This window comes from Lithobates pipiens, unplaced genomic scaffold, assembly GCF_037356315.1.
Source record: "Lithobates pipiens isolate NorthernLeopardFrog02 unplaced genomic scaffold, aLitPip1_a1.2 Scaffold_24, whole genome shotgun sequence".
Classification (NCBI taxonomy): Eukaryota; Metazoa; Chordata; class Amphibia; order Anura; family Ranidae; genus Lithobates; species Lithobates pipiens.
Genome location: NW_027507786.1, coordinates 5,631,520 through 5,655,004, shown reverse-complemented (window position 1 = coordinate 5,655,004; position 23,485 = coordinate 5,631,520). Strand labels below are relative to the sequence as shown.

Sequence of the window (23,485 nt, the reverse complement as noted above, 5' to 3'; positions counted from 1 at the left end):
ATGGATTAAAACATTAAATGTTATAAAATTTAGTGTGCGAATGTGTAATGCAATCCTGGTATGTTGCCTCACGTGTTCATGTTCTATGATCGTTAGCTCCATCTAGTGGCAATACTCTGGTATTTTCCCGATTAAAGTGGTTTCTAAAGGCTGAATTTTTTTTTTACCTTCAGCCTTCAGTATGCTGCTCCCTCACACAGCCCCTCCTAATACTTACCCAAGCCCGATCACGATCCAGCGATGCACATAAGAGCAGCTGCTCTCCCGGGTCTCTTCCTCCTCATTGGCTGAGACACAGCAGCAGGAGCCATTGGCACAGAGCAGTGAGCGGGGGGTTCAGGCCGATCATCTGCTCCATCTAGTGGCCACAAGAAAGTTATTTCCTATGATCGTCTGCTCCATCTACTGGGCAAAAAAAAGGTAATTTCCTATGATCCTCTGCTCCATCTTGTAGCCAAAAAAATTACCTTTTTTTTTTTTGCTCACTAGATGGAGCAGACGATCATATGAAATAACCTTCTTGTGGCCACTAGATGGAGCAGATGATCATAGGAAATAACTTTTTTTTTTTAATTTCCTACGATCGTCTGCACCATCTAGTGGCCAAAAAAAAAAGGTTATTTCCTATGATCGTCTGCTCCATCTAGTGGGCAAAAAAAAGGTAATTTCCTATGATCCTCTGCTCCATCTTGTAGCCAAAAAAATTACCTTTTTTTTTTTTGCTCACTAGATGGAGCAGACGATCATATGAAATAACCTTCTTGTGGCCACTAGATGGAGCAGATGATCATAGGAAATAACTTTTTTTTTTTAATTTCCTACGATCGTCTGCACCATCTAGTGGCCAAAAAAAAAAGGTTATTTCCTATGATCGTCTGCTCCATCTAGTGAGCAAAAAAAAAAAAGAAAAAGGGTTATTTTCTTGGCTACTAGATGGAGCAGAGGATCATAGAAAATTACCTTCTTGTGGCCACTAGATGGAGCAGATGATCATAGGAAATAAAAAAAAAAAAAAAGTTAATAGGCCCCTTAACCACTTCCCGACCAGCGCACGACGATGTACGTCGACAGAATGGCACGGGCAGGCATATTGGCGTACAGGTACGTCCAATATTCAATGCCGCCCTGCCATCGGGAGCGTGCCGGCGGCGGCGCGCTCCCGCGCTGATCGGGACCCCCGTGAGTCCGGTCGCGGGACCCGCGGACTCGATCGCCGCGGGCATCCCCGCGATCGTCTCACGGAGTGGCCGAATGGAGGAAATGCTGTGTAAACAACATTTCTCCATTCTGCCTAGCAACTAGTGACGCTGATCTCTGCTCCATGTGATTGGAGCAGAGATCAGTGTTCACTAAATGAAAGCCCAACCCCCCCACAGTTAGTAACACACCCCTAGGAACACTTAACCCCTACACTGCCACCCACTGGTTAACCCTTTCACTGCCAGTGTCATTTACACAGGAATCACTGCATTTATATAGCAGTTATTACTGTATAAATGACAATGGTCCCAAAAATGTGTCAAAAATGTCCGACGTGTCCCCCACAATGTCGCAGTCACAATAAAAATCGCTGATCGCCGCCATTACTAGTAAAAAAAAAAAAAAAAAAAATTATTAATAAAAATGCTATAAAACTATCCCTATTTTGTAAACGCTATAACTTTTGCGCAAACCAATCAATAATCGCTTATTGCGATTTTTTTTACCAAAAATATGTAGAAGAATACGTATCGGCCTATACTGAGGGAAAAAAATGTTTTTTTATATATTTTTGGGGGATATTTATTATAACAAAAAGTAAAAAATAATGCGTTTTTTTTTTTAAATTGTCGCTCTATTTTTGTTTATAGCGCAAAAAATAAAAACCGCAGGGGTGATCAAATACCACCAAAAGAAAGCTCTATTTGTGGGAAAAAAAGGACGTCAATTTTGTTTGGGAGCCACGTCGCACGACCGCCCAATTGTCAGTTAAAGCGACGCAGTGCCGAATCGCAAAAAGTGGTCTGGTCTTTGACCAGCAAAATGGTCCGGTCTGAAAGTGGTTAAGCTAAATATTTTATCTTCAGTTATTTTTTGGATTCGCCAACCTGGAAAGCATATGCACACCAGGAGTTTTCCTCCTAATATACTTTTGGCTTCCTTGTTCCACATTAATGATTCAAAAAGCAATGAAGCCATAAGATCACCATTACAGCCAGGCAACTAGCTAGGAATTTATTGATTGCAGCACTCTATTACTCTATTTTCTCCATTGTTTTAAGGTAACATGCTCCTATCCAGCCTAAAAAAAAAAAAAAAAGTTTTAGGCACTTTTAACACGTGCGCGACTTGTCCTGTGACTTGGGACTGCAAAGTCGCATGAAGAGTCCTACCCCATGATTTCCAATCAGTAACGTTCATATCTGTGGGACTTCAAAAAGTAGTCACTGCACTACTTTGGTCCGACTTTACCACAACTTGGAGGTCCATAGACCCCAAGAGTACACAGGCATTGCTTCAAGTTGTGTCAAAGTCGTAGCGACTTTCAGGTTGCACAAGTGTGAAAGGGGCCTTAGGTCGTTTCTCCTAAATCTCTTGGTCAAACCTCGCGTGCCATGTTTTTTTCATGCACAGCAGTGACATAATCGTATGCAGAGGAGAAATGGGATGCGAGGAGGATGAAGCTTTGTCATCCGACCTCGGCCTGCCTGGACGGAGTGGAAATCGGTTGTCCATGTGGGATAATAATGTGACTCACATACACATGTTGTGCACGGAGGTATGCAGGCCTGGCTATCACTTGAGGGCCCTGGGCCACAGCCAAGCCAAATAAAAACCACTCGAAGTAAATACATTTGTTCTGTAGGAGCAGCTCTGCTCAGCAGCCAAATTCACTGGAACGGGAATCGCTTTACAAATCAAGGAAGCCGAACGCCTAATACAAGCTTCATCTGCCGCTATGAGCTGCCTGTTATATAACCGTACCGCTAATGGCTAACGTATCCTGAGCAGGCGAGATCGAAGAATGACAGCGTGCAAGGAGCATGCCGCTACCCACAAGGCCAAACAAGGGCGGGAAAATGATCCAAGCATGCTAACAACTTGCTAAAATCAAGATTTTTATTGGTAGATACAATGAACATTAGGCAGCCGCCTATTAAAACGATCTAAACCCAATTACCAACATTGCAAATCTTTCAATGTCATTTCAAAAGTTGTCTCCAGTCTCCTTAAATCTGCAGTTTTAATTTGAAAAAAAAAAAGTGATACCACCATAAAGGTCCTTGTTCGGGCACTTCCTGTTATGGGGTGACAACTGTTGACCAGTCATGCAGCCATCACATGCTCTCTTGGTGGAAACTACAATCAGTCACAAACATTGTACAGGCACGGTCCACCATTGTTGTATCAGGAAGCAATGACATATGTGGTCTAAGCCCGAGGTGCATAATTATGAAGATACTGGCTTTAGCTAGGAACTTTGAGCCTAACCCAGTTTTCCAGGTCTTCAGAATCTTTGGCTTAGGTGAAAAAGGGGAAGGCAAAGTGCCAAAACCCTAGGTAAAGTTGGTATTGACTTGGCAAAGCGTTCAAGGCTTTGGTGAGCCTCTAGCATGAAACTAAAGCAGCCTTTCTCAACTTTAACACAGAGGAACCCTTGAAATAACTTTCTGGGCTTAAGGAACCCCTGCTACAATTACTATTTTCACAAGTCATAATACATTAGTATGATGGTCAGTGGGAAGAATGCTCTTTACACACTTGTGGTCATTGTGAAGATTTAAACCCTTACAAATAGCTAAAAAGATCAATGGTGTCAGTGGGAACTTCTCTGAGAGGCAGAAATTGCTTATAGCTCAAGGAACCCATAGAAACTTCTGGAGGACCCCAAGGGTTCCATGGAACCCTGGTTGAGAAACCCTGAACTAAAGCTATGTGCTGGTCTGTTATTTTATCCATGGGAAGCATTACTTACCTGAAAATCACTATAAGTTTGCTTTTGTGTAAAGGATGCAATGCTACCTTGGAGTGTCTTAACAATGCAGAGTGGCAACACAATGGGGGTTATTTACTAAAGGAAAATCCACTTTGCACTGCAAGTGCACTTGGAAGTAAATTCGCTGTAGTTCCGGAGGAGGACATGCAAGGAAAATAAAAAACATATTTTTAGCTTGCACATGATTGGATGATAAAATCAGCAGAGCTTCCCCTTATTTCAGATCTACCCCTTAGATTTAGAGCGACTGCACTTCCAAGTGCACTCGCAGTGCAAAGTGGATTTGCCTTTCGTAAATAACCCCCAACGTTCCATGTTTGCAGGCTTCACTCCATATAGTGTTCTACCAAGCTGAGCTTCTTCCCAAAATTGCTCTAGAGCATGGGTCTCCAAACTATGTCCCTCCAGTTGTTTAGGAACTACAATTCCCATCATGCCTAGTCAGGTCTGTGAATGTCAGAGCTTTACAATGCCTCATGGGATGTGTAGTTCTGCAAAACAGTTGGGGGGCCGTAGTTTGGAGATCCCTGCTCTAGGGCCTTCATAACCCCTTAGTCCCATGTTCACATAGCACTAGAAATACTCCCCTCCAGCTGGTTAAAGAAATTTCTATCTCCAGCAAACTTCAGCTCTTGCTCCAGAAAACCTCAACTGCCACCTTTTATTGGTTGAACTTGATGGACTTGTGTCTTTTTTCAACCAGACAACGCAACTCTAAATGCCTACAGAAACTCTCAGCTTCAGAACCCTCAACTATTTCCAGAAACCATCAGCTCCAATGTCTCCAGAAACTCTATGCTCTAGAATCCTCAAATCTATTTCCAGGCGAGTCCAGAAACCTGATGGCTCCAGAACATCAACTCCATCTCCGAACAGTCTCCAGAACCTTCAACGCTTATCTTAAGGCAGGGGTGCCCAACCAGTGGCCCACGGAGCCCTCTGATGTCGCCCGCGACCTCCTTCTGTAGGATGGCAGATTGGCAAGCCCAGATCGGAGCTGTGGAGCAGAGCTGTATAAGCTGATGCTTCCTGTATAGCGCCGTCTCTTGCCACCGGCGGAGTGATACCAAATGCACTCTGCTGGGGACAGCAACAGAAGGCGATACCTGAATGGAAGACTGTTATTAAAGGTCAGTTTATTACTAAAATTGCAGGGTATGTATGGGCATATCTGCGCAGTGGTTACTGGGCTGCTTTCAAACTGATGCACAGGTGCAGTGCAGTTTGCAATGAGGCACAGACTTCTGTTATTACCTGCAAGTTTGATGTGCTTTCAGAAAGTGCACCACACCTGCAGGATATAATAGAAGTCTATGGCAAAGTGTAGCTAACCCTTAGGAAAGACACAGGTTCACTGCGCTGCATTAGTGTGAAAGGCCCCTTTCACACAATCGGTCCAACCAATCAGACCCTCCATTCACCTCTATGAACGGCAGAACGGCAAATCTATGGGGGCTTCACAGAACAGCTGTATTTATACTGAGATTAACTACTTCCCGACCAGCGTACGCCGATGTACGTCGGCAGAATGGCACGGGCAGGCAAAGGAGCGTACCTGCACGTCCCTTAAATTTGCCACCCTGCCATCGCGAGTGCGGTGCGCACACGTGCCGGTCGGGACCCCTGTGAGTCCGGTCGCGGGTCCCGCGGACTTGATCGCCGCCGGCATACCCGCGATCATCTCACGGGGCAGCTGAACTGGGAGATGCCGTTGTAAACAGCATCTCCCCGTTCTGCCTAGCAACAAGTGACGCTGATCTCTGCTCCATGTGATTGGAGCAGAGATCAGTGTTCACTAAAAGAAAGCCCAGCCCCCAACAGTTAGTAACACGCCCCTAGGAACACTTAACCTCTACACTGCCACCCACTGGTTAACCCCTTCACTGGCAGTGTCATTTACACAGGAATCAGTGCATTTGTATAGCACTGATTGCTGTATAAATGACAATGGTCCCAAAAATGTGTCAAAAATATCCAATGTGTCCGCCATAATGTCGCAGTCACAAAAAAAATAAAAATAAATAAAAAAATAAATAAATCGATGATCGCTGCCATTACTAGTAAAAACAAAAAGTAAAAATGCCATAAAACTATCCCCTATTTTATGAACGCTATAAGTTTTGCGCAAACCAATCAATAATCGCTTATTGTGATTTTTTTTACCAAAAATATGTAGAAGAAGAAGAATACGTATCAGCCTAAACTGAGGGAAAATAAAAGTTTTTAATATATTTTTAGGGGATATTTATTATAACAAAAAGTAAAAAAAATAATGTGTTTTTTTTTAAATTATCGCTCTATTTTTGTTTATAGCGCAAAAAATAAAAACCACAGAGGTGATCAAATACCACCAAAAAAAAAGCTCCGTTTGTGGGGAAAAAAGGACGTCAATTTTGTTTGAGAGGCACGTCGCACGACCGCGCAATTGTCAGTTAAAGCGACGCAGTGCCGAATCGCAAAAAGTGGTCTGGTCTTTGGCCAGCAAAATGGTCCGGGGCTGAAGTAGTTAAAATGACACACGGGTGGACTCTATTTACTAATTAGATGTCTTCTGAAGGAAATTTGGTTCCACTAGATTTTAGTTAGGGGTATCAGAGTAAAGGGGGCTGAATACAAATGCACGCCACATTTTTTAAATTTTGAAAACCATTTATCTTTTTCCTTCCACTTCACAATTATGTGCCACTTTGTGTTGGTCTATCACATAAAATCCCAATAAAATACATTTATGTTTCTGGTTGTAACATGACAAAATGTGGAAAATTTCAAGGGGTGTGAATACTTTTCCAAGGCATTGTACATTGTAGCCAATGTGCTTTTTCTTTCTTTGATTTTAAATGAAAACACGGGACTACGAGGACATCTTGTGGCATTTTTGCAAACTGCATTTAATGAAGAGACTTGCCGATCACCAACAATCATATGTGACTTAAAGTAGTTGTAAAGGCAGAAGTTTTTTTTTTCTCTTTATGCATTCTAGTGCAGCAGCCTCCCCAGCACCCCCTACTTACCTACCTGAGCTCCTTCTCTCCCCCATGCTCCCCCTGAGCCATCCAGTACACTCCTCCTGATTGGATGAGACAGACAGAGCAGCGGTGCCATTAGCTCCTGCAGCTGTCAAACAAAGTCAGTCAGCCAGCCAATCAGGGAAGAGGGGGGCAGGGCCAGGTCATGGCTCTGTGTCTGGATAAATACACTGAGCTTTGACTCGGCTTGGGTGTCCCCTGTAGCAAGCTGCTGTCTGAGGGGCACTCAAAGGAGGAAGGGGCCAGGAGCAGCAAAGAGGCACCCCAGAAAGTAAAAAATAAAAAAATATTTTTTTCCCAAAACGTTTGGTCTTTTTTTGGTTTATAGTGCAAGAAAATATATATTATATAAAAAAAAAAAAAAAAAAAAACCCCAGTGGTGACCAATACCACCAAAAGAAAGCTCTATTTGTGTGAAAAAAAAATGAAATACATTTCATTTGGGTACAGTGTTGCACGACCGCATAATTACAAGTTAAAATAGCGCAGTGCTGAATAGCAAAAAATGGTAATTAAAGGGGTAAAACCTTCCGGAGCTCAAGTGGTTAAAATATACAAACAGCGGAGGGCTTCCTCTACAATTGTAATATAGCATCTTCTTCTTGGTAAATCAAATTCCTGGTTACCCAAAAATATCCTTTCAACCCAACCAGCAGCTTAACCAGCATGCAAATCTGTGCTTTAGGCATTGGCTCATAAATAGGGATCTTATTCCTGGCAGCTTCATACAAAAAATAAAAAAACAATAAAAATATAAAAAGCACATATGAAAACCATATTTTTAACAGCAACATACCATGCCTATTAAAGCAGAGTTCCGCTTAAAAAAATTAATAAAAAAAAAGTCAGCAGCTGCAGTATTTGTAGCTGCTGACTTTTAATAATCGGGAAATTTACCTGTCCCAGGGTCCAGCAATGTGGGGGGAATCAAAGCCCCGCTCATCTCCCCCTCAGCTCAACAGCACCAGAATTTTAACTGTGGACACCTAGCTGTGCAGCCACTGCGCATGCACCAGGAGCATGTGACCTGACAGTTCAAAAAGTTCTGCATCCACATTACAATAGATTAAACAAATGTCACACTCACCCGTTTCCTGTTCCATCACTGGGTCTTTTCCTCTGGGTGCAGCAGCCAGCGTCCAACCAATCACAGAGGTGCTCTGTCTTATAGTGATAATGTGCATATGGGTTCCTCACTCAGTTATCAAGCAAAGCCAGCAGCCAGGCCTTCTGTGTTCCCCAGTGTATTCTCAAGTGGTTCCCAGTATTGTCTCTGTGGCCTCTGTTCCCAGTTTCCTTCCAGCCTGTAACCAGCTGCAGTGTGTCCGAGTATCCCAGCGTTCCCCAGTGTCTTCACCTTCCAGTCTTGTAACTCTGAGCCCAGGTCTGGGTTTCTTGTGCTCCCTGATCTGTTTCCTACCCCAGTGATTCCATGCATTCCTGCCAGCATCCAGTCTAAGTTCAGTCAGTTCCTGCTTGTCTGCACCAGTCTCGTTATCCGCACCTGTGGACTCCCAGCCTTTGGTCCTCCTCTGTGTGTTCGCCTGTGAGCCCATTATCGGCACCTGTGCACTCCCAGCCTGTGAGCCTTCTCTCTTCATCTGTGTGTTTCCATACATTCCTACTGTGTTACCTACAGCTTAGTGTATCCAGCACCCCAGTGCTGCAAGAGGATCATTCATTTCTTTTGCGCTTCCAGCGTGGTCTCCATGTCCTTTCAGTACTTGTTCATCAGCACCTGTGTGATTCCCTGAGTGCTGCAGCCAGCTACTTGTTGTTGCTACCCATGCACTCCTTGTCTACATCCTGCTTCTGAGATCTTATTAGGGTTGCCACCCTTTCTACAAGCCAAACCCAAACATTTTAACGGCATTCATAGTACGAGGTTCAGGAGTGCGTTACGTTCAGAGTACGAGGTTCAGGAGTGCGTTACGTTTATAGTACGAGGTTCAGGAGTGCGTTACGTTCATAGTACGAGGTTCAGGAGTGCGTTACGTTCATAGTACGAGGTTCAGGAGTGCGTTACGTTCATAGTACGAGGTTCAGGAGTGCGTTACGTTCATAGTACGAGGTTCAGGAGTGCGTTACGTTCATAGTACGAGGTTCAGGAGTGCGTTACGTTCATAGTACGAGGTTCAGGAGTGCGTTACGTTCATAGTACGAGGTTCAGGAGTGCGTTACGTTCATAGTACGAGGTTCAGGAGTGCGTTACGTTCATAGTACGAGGTTCAGGAGTGCGTTACGTTCATAGTACGAGGTTCAGGAGTGCGTTACGTTCATAGTACGAGGTTCAGGAGTGCGTTACGTTCATAGTACGAGGTTCAGGAGTGCGTTACGTTCATAGTACGAGGTTCAGGAGTGCGTTACGTTCATAGTACGAGGTTCAGGAGTGCGTTACGTTCATAGTACGAGGTTCAGGAGTGCGTTACGTTCATAGTACGAGGTTCAGGAGTGCGTTACGTTCATAGTACGAGGTTCAGGAGTGCGTTACGTTCATAGTACGAGGTTCAGGAGTGTGTTACGTTCATAGTACGAGGTTCAGGAGTAGGGCTGCAACTAACAATTATTTTTATAATCGATTAGTTGGCCGATTATTGATTCGATTAATCGGTTAATAACCTTAAAAAAAAAGTGGGTCAAATTGACATTCATTTTCAACCACAGTGATGGGAAAATTTGGAAATAATAGAAAACTTTTCGGTCAAAGGAATTTTCAGACAGTATATGTGGTTTTTGTTTAGAAATTAAGTGAAAATTTCAAACAAAATTTTTTCATTCAGCAAATGTACAAAGATTTTTCATCTGAATAGTCTCTCTCACCTGAAAATTGATCCGTGAGGCCAGCATAAGGCTTGGTACACACCTATGCAGTTTTTACTTTTGAACTGTTTCTGCAGTGCTTTTTACTGTGCGTTTTGATTTTTGCACACGTGATTTTACTGCAATTTGCGTTTTTTGCATTTTTTTTGGGCAGATTAAAAAACACAAATTGCTGCAAAAACGCATTACATTCTTTTCTGCAGCTTCTCCATTGAAGTATATTGAACCAAAAAAGCACCATTTTGTGTTAAAAGTCCCTGACCCTTTCCAAATATGCATGGCTGAAAAAAGCACAGATATGAACGTGTCCCATAGGAAATGGGAAAAGTAAATTAACTGTAGTGCGTTTCTACAAAAATCACCAATAAACACATAGATGTGAACCAGGCCTAAGACATTTAGTAACATAATGGGGTTAAAAAGACTAAAATTAGCCCTTTATAGTACAAAAAAGCAAATAATCACTACTGGAAGGGGTTAATTTTTTTACTGTAGAACAGTGAAAGTAATATTTACAGTAGAGATTTTATTGTTGTACTATAAAGGGCTCATTTTAGTTTTTAACTCCATTATGTTACTGGCCGATTAATCGATTATGAAATGAATCAATTAGTTGTTTCAGCCCTATTCAGGAGCGTGTTACGTTCAGAGTACAAGGTTCAGGAGTGCGTTACGTTCAGAGTACGAGGTTCAGGAGTGCGTTACGTTCAGAGTACGAGGTTCAGGAGTGCGTTACGTTCAGAGTACGAGGTTCAGGAGTGCGTTACTTTCAGAGTACGAGGTTCAGGAGTGCGTTACTTTCAGAGTACGAGGTTCAGGAGTGTGTTACGTTCATAGTACGAGGTTCAGGAGTGCGTTACGTTCATAGTACGAGGTTCAGGAGTGCGTTACGTTCATAGTACGAGGTTCAGGAGTGCGTTACGTTCATAGTACAAGGTTCAGGAGTGCATCATGTACAGTGTGCGGGATTCAGGATGCATTATGTACAGAGCACAGGGTTCAGGAGTGCGTTACATTCAGGGGTGTGTTATGTACAGATTACAGGGTTCAGGAGTACGCTATGTACAGAGTGTGTGGTTAAGGATTGTGTTACGTTCAGGGCAGAGTGCGGGGTTCAGGATTGCTTATGTACAGAGTGCATAAATCACAGGCCAGTTGATAACTTCCCAGGACCAAGCTCTGTCCCCAAATTTCTACCCCTCCCCCCCCAGTGCAGAGTAGAGTTGTCACCTTTTCTTCAAGCCAAACCGAACACTTTAGCGGTGGCATTTTTTTTGGGGGGTATACGCTATAAGATTGCAAAAGGCCTGGGACACTTTTGGTGGCCTGAAAGAGAGTAGTAATGTGGCAAATAGCTCGCCACAGCAAACAGTGTGTGTGGCTGAATTGTGAGTGTTCTGCAGGGGTCAGATATGCCCTGGGGAGAGGACTAGTGCTGGCAGGGGTGTGGGGAGAGTTATATATGTACTGGGGGGCAGTGGTGGCTGGTGCTCAAATTTTTTTTTGGGGGGGGGGGCACAAACAAACAGAAAAACTCTGAAATAAAAATATCAATTGCAGCCTCACTGTGCCCCCTCAAATGCACCCTCTGTGCCCATATGTGCTGGGGCGGGGGTGACATATATGCTGGGGGGGGGCACTTTGTGAGAGAAGAGGGTCAGTGAAAGGGGGAGGAGGATATGTGCTGGAGGGGTGCTTTGGGAAGGTAGAGAGATAGTGCAAGGAAAGGTTGTCAGATTTAAAATCCAATCCACACTTCTAGCGTGTCTTCCCCCTGCCAAAGCCCCTCCAGCACATATCCTCCTAATCCCTCTATCACTCCACATGTTTTCTACCTTGTCCTCCTCCTACAGAAGGCGCTCTCTCCCCCATCTACAGAACATAACAAAAACGTTCTACATACCTGATATCAGAGTGTCCCTCCCCTAACCCCCTCCTCCTCCTGCTGTGGGCACGCAGCACACAGGATAGTCGGGGGACGCAGCACACAGGATAGTCGGGGGACGCAGCACACAGGCAGGGATGGACTGACAGCTCATGGGGCCCCCGGGCAATAGGAGATCATGGGGCCCCTGGGCAATAGGAGATTATGGGGCCACACAGTATACACATACATGCACACATAGTATACACAGACATGTTTCTATTGGCTGAGAAGGTACTGGAGAGGATTTTTCCATACTGTCCCTGGTTTTACTGAGGCTGGCAACCCTGATGGTGCTCCCCAGTGGCCGGGGCCCTCGGGCAGTGCCCGAGTGGCTGAATGGTCAGTCCGCCCCTGCACACGGGATAGTCGGGGGACGTAGAACACAGGATAGTCCGTGAAGTCCGGTCAGTCACTAATGTGCCAGTGTGACGGACTGGGGTTTATATGGTCACAAAACAGACACCCCAAAGCAAAGTACATATTCATTTTTTTTATATATTTCTAAACATGGCCCTTCTATTCTATTAATAACCAGTAGATGGCAGAGAAGGTACACAAACAGAGTCTATATAAGGCCACACACCATGTGACTGGAAATTAAACTACTTCCAGCCATAAAGTCAGTGGTCATATCTCATGCTGTTTGTGTGATTCTTTCCAGGTATGTACTCTAAATTGTTCCTAATCTGTATTAACCTGTGATAGAAAGATTCCTAAACATCTTGAGCAGATGCAGAAAAAGTCTCAGCAGATTTTATGCTATAGTTTTGCTGTAATTAGAAGTTTAGAACAGCATGTGTCAGAAACAAGTGAAAAGTGCATAAGAACATGAAAATACTGAATTAGTCAGAACAAATGTCTATGATAAACACTAAACCTTTCTAAATAGGTATATTTAAACCTGATTTATTGGAAATTGCATAGATTTATAGAAGCACATGTTTTCTGTTAGTTAATATAGAAAAAACCTATTGTATGTAAAGCTTATGTATTGCATCATACAGACATGCAATGTGCACCATCTAGTGGTTAAAAAAGAGTACTACCATGATAATATTTGTATTAAAGCAATGCATTGCTAGTATGATTATTGCACACTTAAAGTGTACCAGAGAGATAAAGATAATTATCTATAACACTGAATAACAGGGATATATATGTTATTAAATTTAGTAATGTTCATTGTTGTAACTACGTTTTAAAATACTTTAGTTAAAATCTGTATTATATATATTGTTAATGGTTATAAACATGTGACTATAAAAATGTAAAAGATGTATTGTTATGTAAAAATTAAACTACTTCCAGCCATAAAGTCAGTGGTCATATCTCATGCTGTTTGTGTGATTCTTTGCAGTCCACGCCAAGCTGATCACCTTATCTCATCGCGTCTACAACCATCGGCTCTCTTAATTCACATTTTGAGGCCGGTAACACCAGCTCAAAAGCCTCGCGGGGTAGTGTGGAGCAGACTTGCCCAGTCACTGCATGCGGAAGGGGCAGCTTGATGTTACACATCGCATTCGTTTTATTGCATGGTGGAGTGCAGGGCCAGGATGGCGTTGCCTACACTTGCTAGACAGCCGACAAACAACATGATGATTTATCAAGGACTTTATCTCCATTCATGCTGTTTAGCCACTGGCACATCTAGAGCTCTGGTTAATGTGAATCGGCTATATCTTGGCATATGTGGTATTGGTGACGCTCCACTATTGTGTGCTATATAACCCTGTTGAGGTAATACACTCACTATATCATCATAGCTCTACATAATCTTTGCACAAGCCCTATTAATGGACATGCTAGTTGTAGAACAGGAAACCGCTGATCATCAGAACATTAATCCTTGCTCCATACTGGATTAGCGACCTTGAGGAGCACCAGTCCTTCCATAGTTGATTATGCATGGGTGTATGTGTGTGTGTGGGGCCCTGGTTCTGGCGCCATATTGTGACAAGGTTGTCATTTTTTGTATGTGTGGGTACATTGGGGGGGGGGGTGATTCCACTTTGTTGGGGTCACTGTTACCACCAGGGGATCAATCATACTGCTTTTTCAATAAAGTTTTTCTATTTTTTTTAGGGACATCTCTTTGTCTTCCTATTTTACACATATTGACTCGATATAGTCTCGGGGTTATCCTTTTCTTAAAGATGAATCAGTAATAACCAAATAAATACTCTACTATTTCTAGATATTGGAAAGTGGGTCCCATATTTGATTCTATGTATTCAGGAGAAAATTTACAACTTACAAATCACTGAACTCTGCCTCACAGACTACATTTTAGGGCTTTTTAACACATAAAAAATTGTGCGTTTTCCTGCACTGCACAAAATTGTTCTGTGCAGATGCGCATCGGTGGCATTTATTATTGCTGCCCCCCCTTTGATGCATCTAGCAAATTCACGTACATTTGCGGATGCTAAAATTCCGCCCCCCCCCCCGTTTTATTTACCCGAGCCCGGTATTTCTGTCGGCGGGGACGCGCTCTCCCTCTCTCCACGGGGTCCCGGCTCTTGATTGGATAGATTAATAGCAGCGCAGCCACTGGCTCCCACTGCTGTCAATCAAATCCGATGACACAAGTGCTGGGGGTGGGGCTGAGTCTGGCATTCGTGTCTATAGAAACAAATGCTGGACTCGGGAGCGCGCCGGTGTTCTGGCAGATAGTGTCCTGCCATCATATAGTGTCCGCCCCGCAGAAGAAGCTTCGGAAAATCTCCGAAGATGAATGGCGCCTGCAGAAGGCGCTCTCTCCCCCATCTACAGAACATAACAAGTGGACATCCAAGCGGACATAGGGTTCGGAAAATTATAGGGCCGCTCGCCACGCTTCGGGCTCGGCCTCGATGCGCTCGGCTCTTTTCTATTCCTACTCTATGTCCACTTGGACGGTGGTGCTAGAACCTGGACTCACAGCGCAGGCGCCGTTCATCCTCGGCTATTTTCAGGAAACTGCATGCGCAGTACACAGCGGACACTATCCGATGGGGGACTGTATGTGATAGGACACCGGCAAGCGCTTCTCCTAGGGGTTTATCTGATGTGGGGAGGAGCCACGAGAGGACCACCAAGGGGGCCCCAGAAGACGAGGTTCGGGGCCACTCTGTGCAAAACGAGCTGCACAGCAGAGGCAAAAAAATATATATAAATAACCCTTACAATCACTTTAAGTACACATGTACAGCCAGCTTACTTTATGTATAATACCATTCGACATAAAGATTCGACAAAGCAGCTTAAAACATACGATCGCCAGCAAGCGGACATTTACAGTCAAATGCTCCGCCCATAGGCTATAGAGGAATTCTAATAATTCTAATTATTACTAGTGTCAAACAACATTAGTATTCTACTATAACTTGTGGGCAGAGCATTCGACCGGAAATGTACGATCGCTGCGTCAAACGGTTTAGCTGCTTCGTCAAATCTTCTTAGAACCTCAGACAGAAACACCATAAGCCTTCAAATTGACAGAGCCGACCTTAATTCGGATTTTCGTACGAACGTATTTTTTAATGAAACTAAATAAAAACAAATTTTAGGAGTAACTAAATACATTTAAATTTTTCGGACAAAACCGAAATTCCAAAACAAAATATTTCAGTGTGCAAATGTCTAATGGCCAATATAAAAAGCACATATGAAAACAGCCCCATATTTTTAACAGCAACATACTATGGCTATTAAAGTGGAGTTCCGCAAAAAAAAAAAAAAAAAAGTTAAAAAGTCAGCAGCTACAAATACTGCAGCTGCTGACTTTTAATAATCGGACACTTACCTGTCCAATTGTCCAGCGATGTGGGGGGAAATCGAAGACCCGGTCATCTCCCCCTCCGCTCAGCGGTACCAGCATTTTAACTGTGGACGCCCAGCTGTGCAGCCACTGTGCATGCACCATGCGCCGTGACTGGCCGTGCAATCATCTGGGGCCTGTGATGTGTCCCAGATGATTGCCTATAGCAGTGATATGCAATTAGCGGACCTCCAGCTGTTGCAGAACTACAAGTCCCATGAGGCATAGCAAGACTCTGACAGCCACAAGCATGACACCCAGAGGCAGAGGCATGATGGGACTTGTAGTTTTGCAACAGCTGGAGGTCCACTAATTGCATATCCCTGGCCTAGAGGGAGGTGGGAGAGGCGATCGGCCTTCCTGCGCTGAGGGAAGTGACGTCAGGAGCCCTGGTGCTGAAGGAGGCAGATTTTGATGGACCACATAGCAACAGGCATTATAAAAAAAAAAAAAAAAAAAGTAAAAAATAAAAATGTTTTTTTTCCCCCATGCACATTAAATGAAGTTTTTTTTTTTTTTGTTTTTTTTTGGTGGAACTCCACTGTTTCTTTGAGGCATTTACAATATAGTACTGCTCATCCCTGTGTCACCATCATTCAATGTGACCTGACATTTCAAAAAGTTCTGCATCCACATTACAATAGATTAAACAAATGTCACACTCACCCGTTTCCTGTTCCATCACTGGGTCTTTTCCTCTGGGTGCAGCAGCCAGCGTCCAACCAATCACAGAGGTGCTCTGTCTTAAAGCACTGATGTACATGTGGGTTCCTCACTCAGTTTTCAAGCAAAGCCAGCAGCCAGGCCTTCTGTGTTCCCCAGTGTATTCTAAAGTGGTTCCCAGTATTGTCTCTGTGGCCTCTGTTCCCAGCGTCCATCCAGCCTGGAACCAGATGCAGTGTGTCCGAGTATCCCAGAGTTCCCCAGCGTCTTCACTTTCCAGTCTTGTGACTCTGAGCCCAGGTCTGGGTTTCTTGTGTTCCCTGATCTGTTTCCTACCCCAGTGGTTCCATGCATTCCTGCCAGCATCCAGTCTAAGTTCAGTCAGTTCCTGCTTGTCTGCACCAGTCTGTTTCCCTGTGAGTCTCGTTATCCACACCTGTGCACTCCCAGCCATTGGTCCTCCTCTGTGTGTTCGCCTGTGAGCCCATTATCAGCACCTGTGCACTCCCAGCCTGTGAGCCTTCTCTCTTCATCTGTGTATTTCCATACATTCCCACTATGTTACCTACAGCTTAGTGTATCCAGCACCCCAGTGCTGCAAAAGGATCATTCATTTCTTTTGCGCTTCCAGCGTGGTCTCCATGTCCTGCCACCTGTGTGATTCCCTGAGTGCTGCAGCCAGCTACTTGTTGTTGCTACCCATGCACTCCTTGTCTACATCCTGCTTCCGAGATCTTATTAGGGTTGCCACCCTTTGTTCAAGCCAAACCCAAACATTTTAGCGGCATTCAGAGTACGGGGTTCAGGAGGGCCTTACGTTCAGAGTATGAGGTTCAAGAGTGCGTTACGTTTAGAGTGCAGGGTTCAGGAGTGCTTTATGTACAGAGTGTGGGGTTCAGGAGTGCGCTATATACAGAGTACAAGGTTCAGGAGTGCGTTACGTTCATAGTACGAGTTTCAGGAGTGCGTTACGTTTATAGTACGAGGTTCAGGAGTGCGTTACGTGTATAGTACGAGGTTCAGGAGTGCGTTACGTTCATAGTACGAGGTTCAGGAGTGCGTTACGTTTATAGTACGAGTTTCAGGAGTGCGTTACGTTTATAGTACGAGGTTCAGGAGTGCGTTACGTTTATAGTACGAGGTTCAGGAGTGAGTTACGTTCACAGTACGAGGTTCAGGAGTGCGTTACGTTTATAGTACGAGGTTCAGGAGTGCGTTACGTTTATAGTACAAGGTTCAGGAGTGCGTTACTTTTATAGTACGAGGTTTAGGAGTGCGTTACGTTTATAGTACGAGGTTCAGGAGTGCGTTACGTTCATAGTACGAGGTTCAGGAGTGCGTTACGTTTATAGTACGAGGTTCAGGAGTGCGTTGCGTTCACAGTACGAGGTTCAGGAGTGCGTTATGTTCACAGTACGTGGTTCAGGAGTGCGTTACGTTCACAGTACGGGGTTCAGGAGTGCGTTACGTTCACAGTACGAGGTTCAGGAGTGCGTTACGTTCAGAGTATGAGGTTCAGGAGTGCGTTACGTTCAGAGTACGAGGTTCAGGAGTGCGTTACGTTTAGAGTACGAAGTTCAGGAGTGCGTTACGTTCAGAGTACGAGGTTCAGGAGTGAGTTACGTTCAGAGTACGAGGTTCAGGAGTGCGTTACGTTCAGAGTACGAGGTTCAGGAGTGCGTTACGTTTAGAGTACGGAGTTCAGGAGTGCGTTACGTTCAGAGTACGAGGTTCAGGAGTGAGTTACGTTCAGAGTGCGAGGTTCAGGAGTGTGTTACGTTCATAGTACGAGGTTCAGGAGTGCGTTACGTTCAGAGTACGAGGTTCAGGAGTGCGTTACGTTCAGAGTACGAGGTTCAGGAGTGCGTTACGTTTAGAGTACGAAGTTCAGGAGTGCGTTACGTTCAGAGTACGAGGTTCAGCAGTGCGTTACGTTCAGAGTACGAGGTTCAGGAGTGCGTTACGTTCATAGTACGAGGTTCAGGAGTGCGTTACGTTCAGAGTACGAGGTTCAGGAGTGCGTTACGTTCAGAGTACGAGGTTCAGGAGTGCGTTACGTTTAGAGTACGAAGTTCAGGAGTGCGTTACGTTCAGAGTACGAGGTTCAGCAGTGCGTTACGTTCAGAGTACGAGGTTCAGGAGTGCGTTACGTTCAGAGTACGAGGTTCAGGAGTGCATTACATTCAAAGTACGGAGTTCAGGAGTGTGTTACATTCAGAGATCAGGGTTCAGGAGTGCATCATGTACAGAGTGCAGGATTCGGGATGCATTATGTACAGAGTACAGTGTTCAGGAGTGCGTTACATTCAGGGGTGTGTTATGTACAGATTACGGGGTTCAGGAGTACGTTATGTACAGAGTGCGTGGTTTAGGATTGTGATACAGTCAGAGTGAAGGGTTCAGGTGTGCATAAATCACAGGCCAGTTGATAACTTCCCAGGACCAAGCTCTGTCCCCGAACTTCTTCCCCCCCCCCCCCCCCCCCAGTGCAGAGTAGAGTTGTCACCTTTTATTCAAGCCAAAACCGAACACTTTAGCGGTGGCATTTTTTTGGGGGGTATACGCTATAAGATTGCAAAAGATCTGGGACACTTTTGGTGGCCTGAAAGAGAGTAGTAATGTGGCGAATAGCTCGTCGCAGCAAACAGTGTTTGTGGCTGAATTGTGAGTGTTGAGCAGGGCTCAGATATGCCCTGGGGAGAGGACTAGTGCTGGCAGGGGTGTGGGAAGAGTTATATATGTGCTGGGGGGCAGTGGCGGCTGGCGCTCAAATTTTGGGGGGGGGGGGCCAAACAAACAGAAAAATTCTGAAATAAAAACATCAATTGCAGCCTCACTGTGCCCCCCTCAAATGCTGCCTCTGTGCCCATCATATGCTGCCTCTGTGCTGTGCCCATCATATGCAGTCTCTGTGCCCATCATATGCAGCCTGTGCCCATCATATGCAGTCTCTGTGGCCATCATATGCAGCCTGTGCCCATCATATGCAGTCTCTGTGGCCATCATATGCAGCCTGTGCCCATCATATGCTGCCTCTGTGCCCATCATATGCAGCCTGTGCCCATCATATGCAGTCTCTGTGGCCATCATATGCAGCCTCTGTGCCCATCATATGCAGCCTGTGCCCATCATATGCAGTCTCTGTGGCCATCATATGCAGCCTGTGCCCATCATATGCAGTCTATGTGGCCATCATATGCAGCCTGTGCCCATCATATGCTGCCTCTGTGCCCATCATATGCAGCCTGTGCCCATCATATGCAGTCTCTGTGGCCATCATATGCAGCCTCTGTGCCCATCATATGCAGCCTGTGCCCATCATATGCAGTCTCTGTGGCCATCATATGTAGCCTGTGCCCATCATATGCAGTCTCTATGCCCATCATATGCAGCCTGTGCCCTTCATATGCAGCCTCTGTGCCCATATGTGCTGGGGGCGCTTGGGGGGGGGGGTCAGTGAAAGGGGGGGGGATATGTGCTGGAGGGGTGCTTTGGGAAGGTAGAGAGATAGTGCAAGGAGAGGTTGTCAGATTTCAAATCCAATCCACACTTCTAGCGTGTCTTCCCCCTGCCAAATCACCTCCAGCACATATCCTCCTAATCCCTCTATCACTCCACATGTTCTCTACCTTGTCCTCCTCCTACAGAAGGCGCTCTCTCCCCCATCTACAGAACATAACAAAAACTTTCTACATACCTGATATCAGAGTGTCCCTCCACTCCCCCCCTCCTCCTGTGTGTACAGAACAGGGGAGGACCTTTGATACACAGACACTCTGCTCTACTGAACCAACTGCTGTCAGGGAGGGGGGAGACATGTCACTCTTGGGGCAGTTTGTGTGAATGATGTGTCCGGGCTGGGGCAGAAGTAAACCCGAACACACTCCGGGAGAAAAACGTACAGGTGGCAACCCTAGATGGGGACGCAACACACAGGATAGCGAGAGGATGCAGCACACAGGATAATCAGGGGACGCAACACACAGGATAGCCAGGGGACGCAGCACACAGGATAGTCAGGGGACGCAGCACACAGGATAGTCGGGGGACGCAGCACACAGGATAGTCGGGGGACGCAGCACACAGGATAGTCGGGGGACGCAGCACACAGGATAATCAGGGGACGCAACACACAGGATAGCCAGGGGACGCAGCACACAGGATAGTCAGGGGACGCAGCACACAGGATAGTCGGGGGACGCAGCACACAGGATAGTCGGGGGACGCAGCACACAGGATAATCAGGGGACGCAGCACACAGGATAGCCAGGGGACGCAGCACACAGGATAATCAGGGGACGCAGCACACAGGATAATCAGGGGACGCAACACACAGGATAGCCAGGGGACGCAACACACAGGATAGCCGGGGGACGCAGCACACAGGATAGTCGGGGGACGCAGCACACAGGATAGTCGGGGGACGCAGCACACAGGATAGTCGGGGGACGCAGCACACAGGATAGTCAGGGGACGCAACACACAGGATAGTCAGGGGACGCAGCACACAGGATAGTCAGGGGACGCAGCACACAGGATAGTCGGGGGACGCAGCACACAGGATAGCCAGGGGACGCAGCACACAGGATAGCCAGGGGACGCAGCACACAGGATAATCAGGGGACGCAGCACACAGGATAATCAGGGGACGCAACACACAGGATAGCCAGGGGACGCAACACACAGGATAGCCAGGGGACGCAGCACACAGGATAGTCGGGGGACGCAGCACACAGGATAGTCGGGGGACGCAGCACACAGGATAGTCAGGGGACACAGCACACAGGGTAGTCAGAGGATGCAACACACAGGATAATCAGGGGACGCAGCACACAGAATAGTCCGGGAACGCAACACACAGGGTAGTCAGGGGACACAACACACAGGGCAGTCAGGGGACGCAGCACACAGGGCAGTCAGGGGACGCAGCACACAGGGCAGTCAGGGGACGCAGCACACAGGGTAGTCAGGGGACGCAGCACACATGGCAGTCAGGGGACGCAGCACACTGGGTAGTCAGGGGACGCAGCACACAGGGTAGTCAGGGGACGCAGCACACAGGGCAGTCAGGGGACGGAGCACACAGGGCAATCAGGGGAGGCAGCACACAGGGCAGTCAGGGGACGCAGCACACAGGATAGTCGGGGGACGCAGCACACAGGATAGTCGGGGGACGCAGCACACAGGATAATCAGGGGACGCAGCACACAGGATAGCCAGGGGACGCAGCACACAGGATAATCAGGGGACGCAGCACACAGGATAATCAGGGGACGCAACACACAGGATAGCCAGGGGACGCAACACACAGGATAGCCGGGGGACGCAGCACACAGGATAGTCGGGGGACGCAGCACACAGGATAGTCGGGGGACGCAGCACACAGGATAGTCGGGGGACGCAGCACACAGGATAGTCAGGGGACGCAACACACAGGATAGTCAGGGGACGCAGCACACAGGATAGTCAGGGGACGCAGCACACAGGATAGTCGGGGGACGCAGCACACAGGATAGCCAGGGGACGCAGCACACAGGATAGCCAGGGGACGCAGCACACAGGATAATCAGGGGACGCAGCACACAGGATAATCAGGGGACGCAACACACAGGATAGCCAGGGGACGCAACACACAGGATAGCCAGGGGACGCAGCACACAGGATAGTCGGGGGACGCAGCACACAGGATAGTCGGGGGACGCAGCACACAGGATAGTCAGGGGACACAGCACACAGGGTAGTCAGAGGATGCAACACACAGGATAATCAGGGGACGCAGCACACAGAATAGTCCGGGAACGCAACACACAGGGTAGTCAGGGGACACAACACACAGGGCAGTCAGGGGACGCAGCACACAGGGCAGTCAGGGGACGCAGCACACAGGGCAGTCAGGGGACGCAGCACACAGGGTAGTCAGGGGACGCAGCACACATGGCAGTCAGGGGACGCAGCACACTGGGTAGTCAGGGGACGCAGCACACAGGGTAGTCAGGGGACGCAGCACACAGGGCAGTCAGGGGACGGAGCACACAGGGCAATCAGGGGAGGCAGCACACAGGGCAGTCAGGGGACGCAGCACACAGGGCAGTCAGGGGACGCAGCACACAGGGCAATCAGGGGAGGCAGCACACAGGGCAGTCAGGGGACGCAGCACACAGGGCAGTCAGGGGACGCAGCACACAGGGTAGTCAGGGGACGCAGCACACAGGGCAGTCAGGGGACGCAGATCACAGGGCAGTCAGGGGACGCAGCACACAGGGTAGTCAGGGGACGCAGCACACAGGGTAGTCAGGGGACACAACACACAGGGTTCACATGCCCACAAGCAAGAGGGGAATGGCCACAATCAATTATTTATAAATATTTATTTAAAACGAAAACGGACAGCAGCAGCTTAAAAAAAAAAAAAAAAAAACGAAACAGCGAGTTTATTTATGATTCACATGTGTCTGAATGACTGCAAAAAAATAAAATAAAAAATAGGAATGGTCGCTGGAACCACCGCTTTAAGGGTGCCTAGACTGAAAAAAGTTTGAGAAATTCTGCTTTAAATATTCTTTGCTGCCTGCAGTACTAGGAGGTGGTTGTAGACAGCAGCAGGCTTTCCTGATAAAATGAAAGTAAAAGCAAGTTGAGTCGTCTCTCCCTGTCCGCCTGGACACTCTCAGGGTGGGGTTCAGTCGAGTCCTATATGGGCCTCAATAGAAGGGTCTCAGCAAGATGTGTCTGGGGGAAAAGTTCCAGCGATGGACACCAATGATAGTTCTATTTCTAATCAGCTTTCCCTTCCTGTGCCGGTCACAAACAGGTGAGTGTGTCTTTGCATTGTCAGGGTGAGCAAAGGGTTAATGTTTAGTGAGAAGGCACAGAACTATACAGAGCCGCCATATTTCTTGTGTAGTAATCCATATTCTACAGTGCGTAACGGTAAGTTGGCATGGCTTTATTATCCTCATCTTTGTGGGCATTTTGTGCGACAGATCCCAGGAAGTACAGGCGCAGCGTCCAGCCCTGCTGCCAACAGCCTGTTAAAAGGTTTGACACGCCGACATACGCAGCTGCTGGATGTGGTTGGACTGCGGGAGGCACTTGTGTTTAACCGCTTCAGCCCCAGAAGAATTTACCCCCCTTCCTGACCAGAGCACTTTTTGCGATTCGCCACTGCGTCGCTTTAACTGACAATTGCGCGGCCGTGCGACATTGCACCCAAACAAAATTGATGTCCTCTTATTTTCCCCACAAATAGAGCTTTCTTTTGGTGGTATTTG

At 46.6% G+C, this 23,485-nt stretch overlaps 1 protein-coding gene across 1 annotated transcript in view; it reads left to right on the top strand.

Annotated features, from left to right (window-relative positions):
• Positions 1 to 22,877: 22,877 nt before the first annotated feature.
• The window catches only part of LOC143929635 (uncharacterized), a 50,125-nt gene continuing 49,517 nt past the window's right edge, over positions 22,878 to 23,485 (top strand). Inside the window, exon 1 of the mRNA XM_077453546.1 lies at positions 22,878 to 23,025. Within this exon, the coding sequence (XP_077309672.1) occupies positions 22,938 to 23,025 (88 nt within the window). The 5' untranslated portion in view covers positions 22,878 to 22,937. The remainder of the gene's footprint in view (positions 23,026 to 23,485) is intronic.